This window comes from Colobus angolensis, unplaced genomic scaffold, assembly GCF_000951035.1.
Source record: "Colobus angolensis palliatus isolate OR3802 unplaced genomic scaffold, Cang.pa_1.0 Scaffold164, whole genome shotgun sequence".
NCBI classification, from domain to species: domain Eukaryota; kingdom Metazoa; phylum Chordata; class Mammalia; order Primates; family Cercopithecidae; genus Colobus; species Colobus angolensis.
In genome coordinates this window covers 484055-487043 of record NW_012114755.1, presented here as the reverse complement: position 1 = coordinate 487043, position 2989 = coordinate 484055, and the positions used below count along the sequence as shown (strand labels likewise).

The window sequence follows — 2989 nt, the reverse complement described above, 5'->3', positions numbered from 1 at the left end:
GGGGCTATTTCCTTGACGGTTCCTTTTTCCCAGGAAATTCAAATGCTTCATTTTATCCCTCATCCTCTTGGCCTTTGCAATCTTGCTCCCAAGGCTCTTCCCTGCCCACCAACTGTCTCACTTGGGAACACGGCTCCGTAAGCCTCTGCCTAACTAACCCTTCTCCCCGGAGAGTCCAGCGCCCCAAAGCCCTGCGCAAGGGAATTCGAGTGCGGAGGGCGGCAGGCATCCGCAAGAACGTGGTTCAACTCCTCAGACCGTTTCTTCACCGTCAGTGACTCTCCCGTGACAGATAAGAGTAGGATTTAGAAATGAGAAATGGAAGCGCCGGCTGGGCGGTAGCCGCAGCCATGGCTTCCCGTGTGGTCCTCATCACATGCTATTGTATCTGTTATTTTATTAGGGGGAGGGCCGACTCTGAGGTATCTAGTTCCAGGGCAAAGCCAGGAACTGGTGAATGAGCAAACACCTATGTATGGCTGATTCTTCTAGCCCTACCTGCTCCATGCCCACCCCCGGCGCAGCATTCGAATCTTTATAATCTCGGAGTCCGAGGTAGGGAATTTCAACGCAAGCGGCCATCAGCCTCAAACTCCCGCTCTGGCTACAAGGCTGATCAAAGACCGATGCATGCCGGGATGAGGCCCGGCCGATTGACGAATCGCTTGCGACGCTGAAATGCATTTCGGGAGATGTAGTCACACAGACGGCGGTGACGCCGCAGCATAGCTCCGCCTCCTGCGTGCGAGGAAGCGTGGACGTGTGAGGTCACTTCCTGCGTGTTGGGTGGCTTCCTGCGGCGTTTCCGCCCTCGCTCTCCTTTCGCTGTCTGACCGCCGCCATCATGGGTCGCATGCATGCTCCCGGGTTAGCTCGGGGCCTCGAACCGGATTGCTGGGCGGGTGTGGGAGGAAGAGAGGGAATGTGGGCAGCGGGCCGAGGGGATGATGTTCTGGGCTGCTCAGGCACGAGCCGCCACCTCACTTAGAGACTGCTTCTCTCCCCAGGAAGGGCCTGTCCCAGTCGGCTTTGCCCTATCGACGCAGCGTCCCCACTGTAAGTAGCGCGCTGGGACCGGGGAGAATCCGGGGAAGGGGGTGGCATTTGTCTCAGGTGAAGCGACGCCGGGGTGAGGAACTTGCGTGTATGAGGAGCGCGGTTTTGCCGGTGGAGAGGGCGCTGTGCTTAGGCGCCATTCCTGGGTTCTCATCCTAAGGCTGCTTTCTATTCCATAACAGTGGTTGAAGTTGACATCTGACGACGTGAAGGAGCAGATTTACAAACTGGCCAAGAAGGGCCTGACTCCTTCACAAATCGGTGAGTGTTTGTGTAGCCTCTTTCGCCTGTCCTCTTGTGACTTGTAGGATCTAGTAGGTGGTAAAGTTATTTTAAAAATCGCAAAAACTGTGGTCTCGGCACCGTACTACAGGCATCATTGTAAGCACTTTACATGTACTGATCTCGTTTAATTCTGACCACAATACTTTGAAATAAATCTTCGTGGCTTTCCCCCCAGTTTACAGTTGAGGATCCAGAGGCACAGTGGAGCTGGATACTAACCAGCTCCAAATCACACAGCTCTCAAGTGGAGGAGTTGGAATTGGCTAAGCAGAGTGCCTGATACAGTTCTTCACAGTTAGGTGTGGTTTGAATCTCAGTTGCGTGTGACTTCGTGCAAGTGGTTTCATTCAGCAAATGTTTGCCTTCTGTGTGCTGAACATGGTTCTGGGGCCTGAGAATATACTAGCCTCCTACTCCCCCGCCCAAAAAAGCCAGCCGCAGTGTGCCTATATTCCCAGATACAGGTGCAAAGGTGGGAGGATCACTTGAGCCCAGAAGTCCTAGGCTGCAGTGAGCTATGATGAAGTCACTGCACTCCTGGGTGACAGAGAGGCGCCACCTCTTTTTTTTTTTTGAGACGGAGTCTTGCTCTTGTCTCCCAGCCTGGAGTGCAGTGGCGCCATCTCAGCTCACTGCAACCTCCACCTCCTGGATTCAAGCGATTCTCCTGCCTCAGCCTCCCGAATAGGTGGGATTACAGGCACCCGCCACCAGGCCTGGCGAATTTGTGTGTTTTTGTTTTTGTTTGAGACGGATTCTCACTCTGTCGCCGAGGCTGGAGTGCAGTGGCACGATCTCGGCTCACTGCAACCTCTGCCTCCTGGGTTCATGCAAGCAGTTCTCCTGCCTCTGCCTCCGGAGTAGCTGGGACTACAGGCAGCACAACCAACAGACGGGGTTTCACCATGTTGGCCAGGCTGGTCTCAAGACTCCTGACCTCAGGTGACCCACCGCCTTGGCCTCCCAAAATGCTGGGATTACAGGCGTAAGCCACAGCACCTGATGATCCCACCTCTTAAAGGGGGGAAGGGGGATGCAAAATATCTGTACTCCTGGAGCTTGTAGTCTAATTGGAGGTATGACACACCAAAAGAAAATGTGTCATAGATTGTAAGTAATCAGAACTCATTAGAGGTTTAAAAGAAATAACATGTAAAGTTTTTAGAAGAATGACCAGAGTTCTCAATAAATGTTAGCTGTGGAATCCCAATTCCTTTGGTCATCTGTATTCCAGCAAACTCACTGTGATGATAGTTTTCCAGCATTTCTCAGTTTCCACCAGAAAGGTTTTCCTTAGTCTTGGGTAAACCTACCTTGGATGTCTGAGTGAGCTTTATGTGCATTCCCATGTTGGTTTCTGTGATGTATAAAAGTATACCTCCAGCTTACAGATAGGAAACTATGCCCTGATTTCTGAGCCTCGACGTCATCCAGTTAGTGTTTCGTGTTGAAAGTTAAAACATGATTCCCTTTTCAGGTGTGATCCTGAGAGATTCACATGGTGTTGCACAAGTACGTTTTGTGACAGGCAATAAAATCTTAAGAATTCTTAAGTCTAAGGGACTTGCTCCTGATCTTCCTGAAGATCTGTACCATTTAATTAAGAAAGCAGTTGCTGTTCGAAAGCATCTTGAGAGGAACAGAAAGG

The 2989-nt window shown here is 51.5% G+C and overlaps 1 protein-coding gene across 1 annotated transcript in view; it reads left to right on the top strand.

Annotated features, from left to right (window-relative positions):
* Window positions 1–776: 776 nt before the first annotated feature.
* The window catches only part of RPS13 (ribosomal protein S13), a 4028-nt gene continuing 1815 nt past the window's right edge, over window positions 777–2989 (top strand). The window contains exons 1-4 of the mRNA XM_011937431.1: window positions 777–867; window positions 1008–1056; window positions 1239–1317; window positions 2819–2986. Of these exons, the coding sequence (XP_011792821.1) occupies window positions 845–867; window positions 1008–1056; window positions 1239–1317; window positions 2819–2986 (319 nt within the window). The 5' untranslated portion in view covers window positions 777–844. The remainder of the gene's footprint in view (window positions 868–1007; window positions 1057–1238; window positions 1318–2818; window positions 2987–2989) is intronic.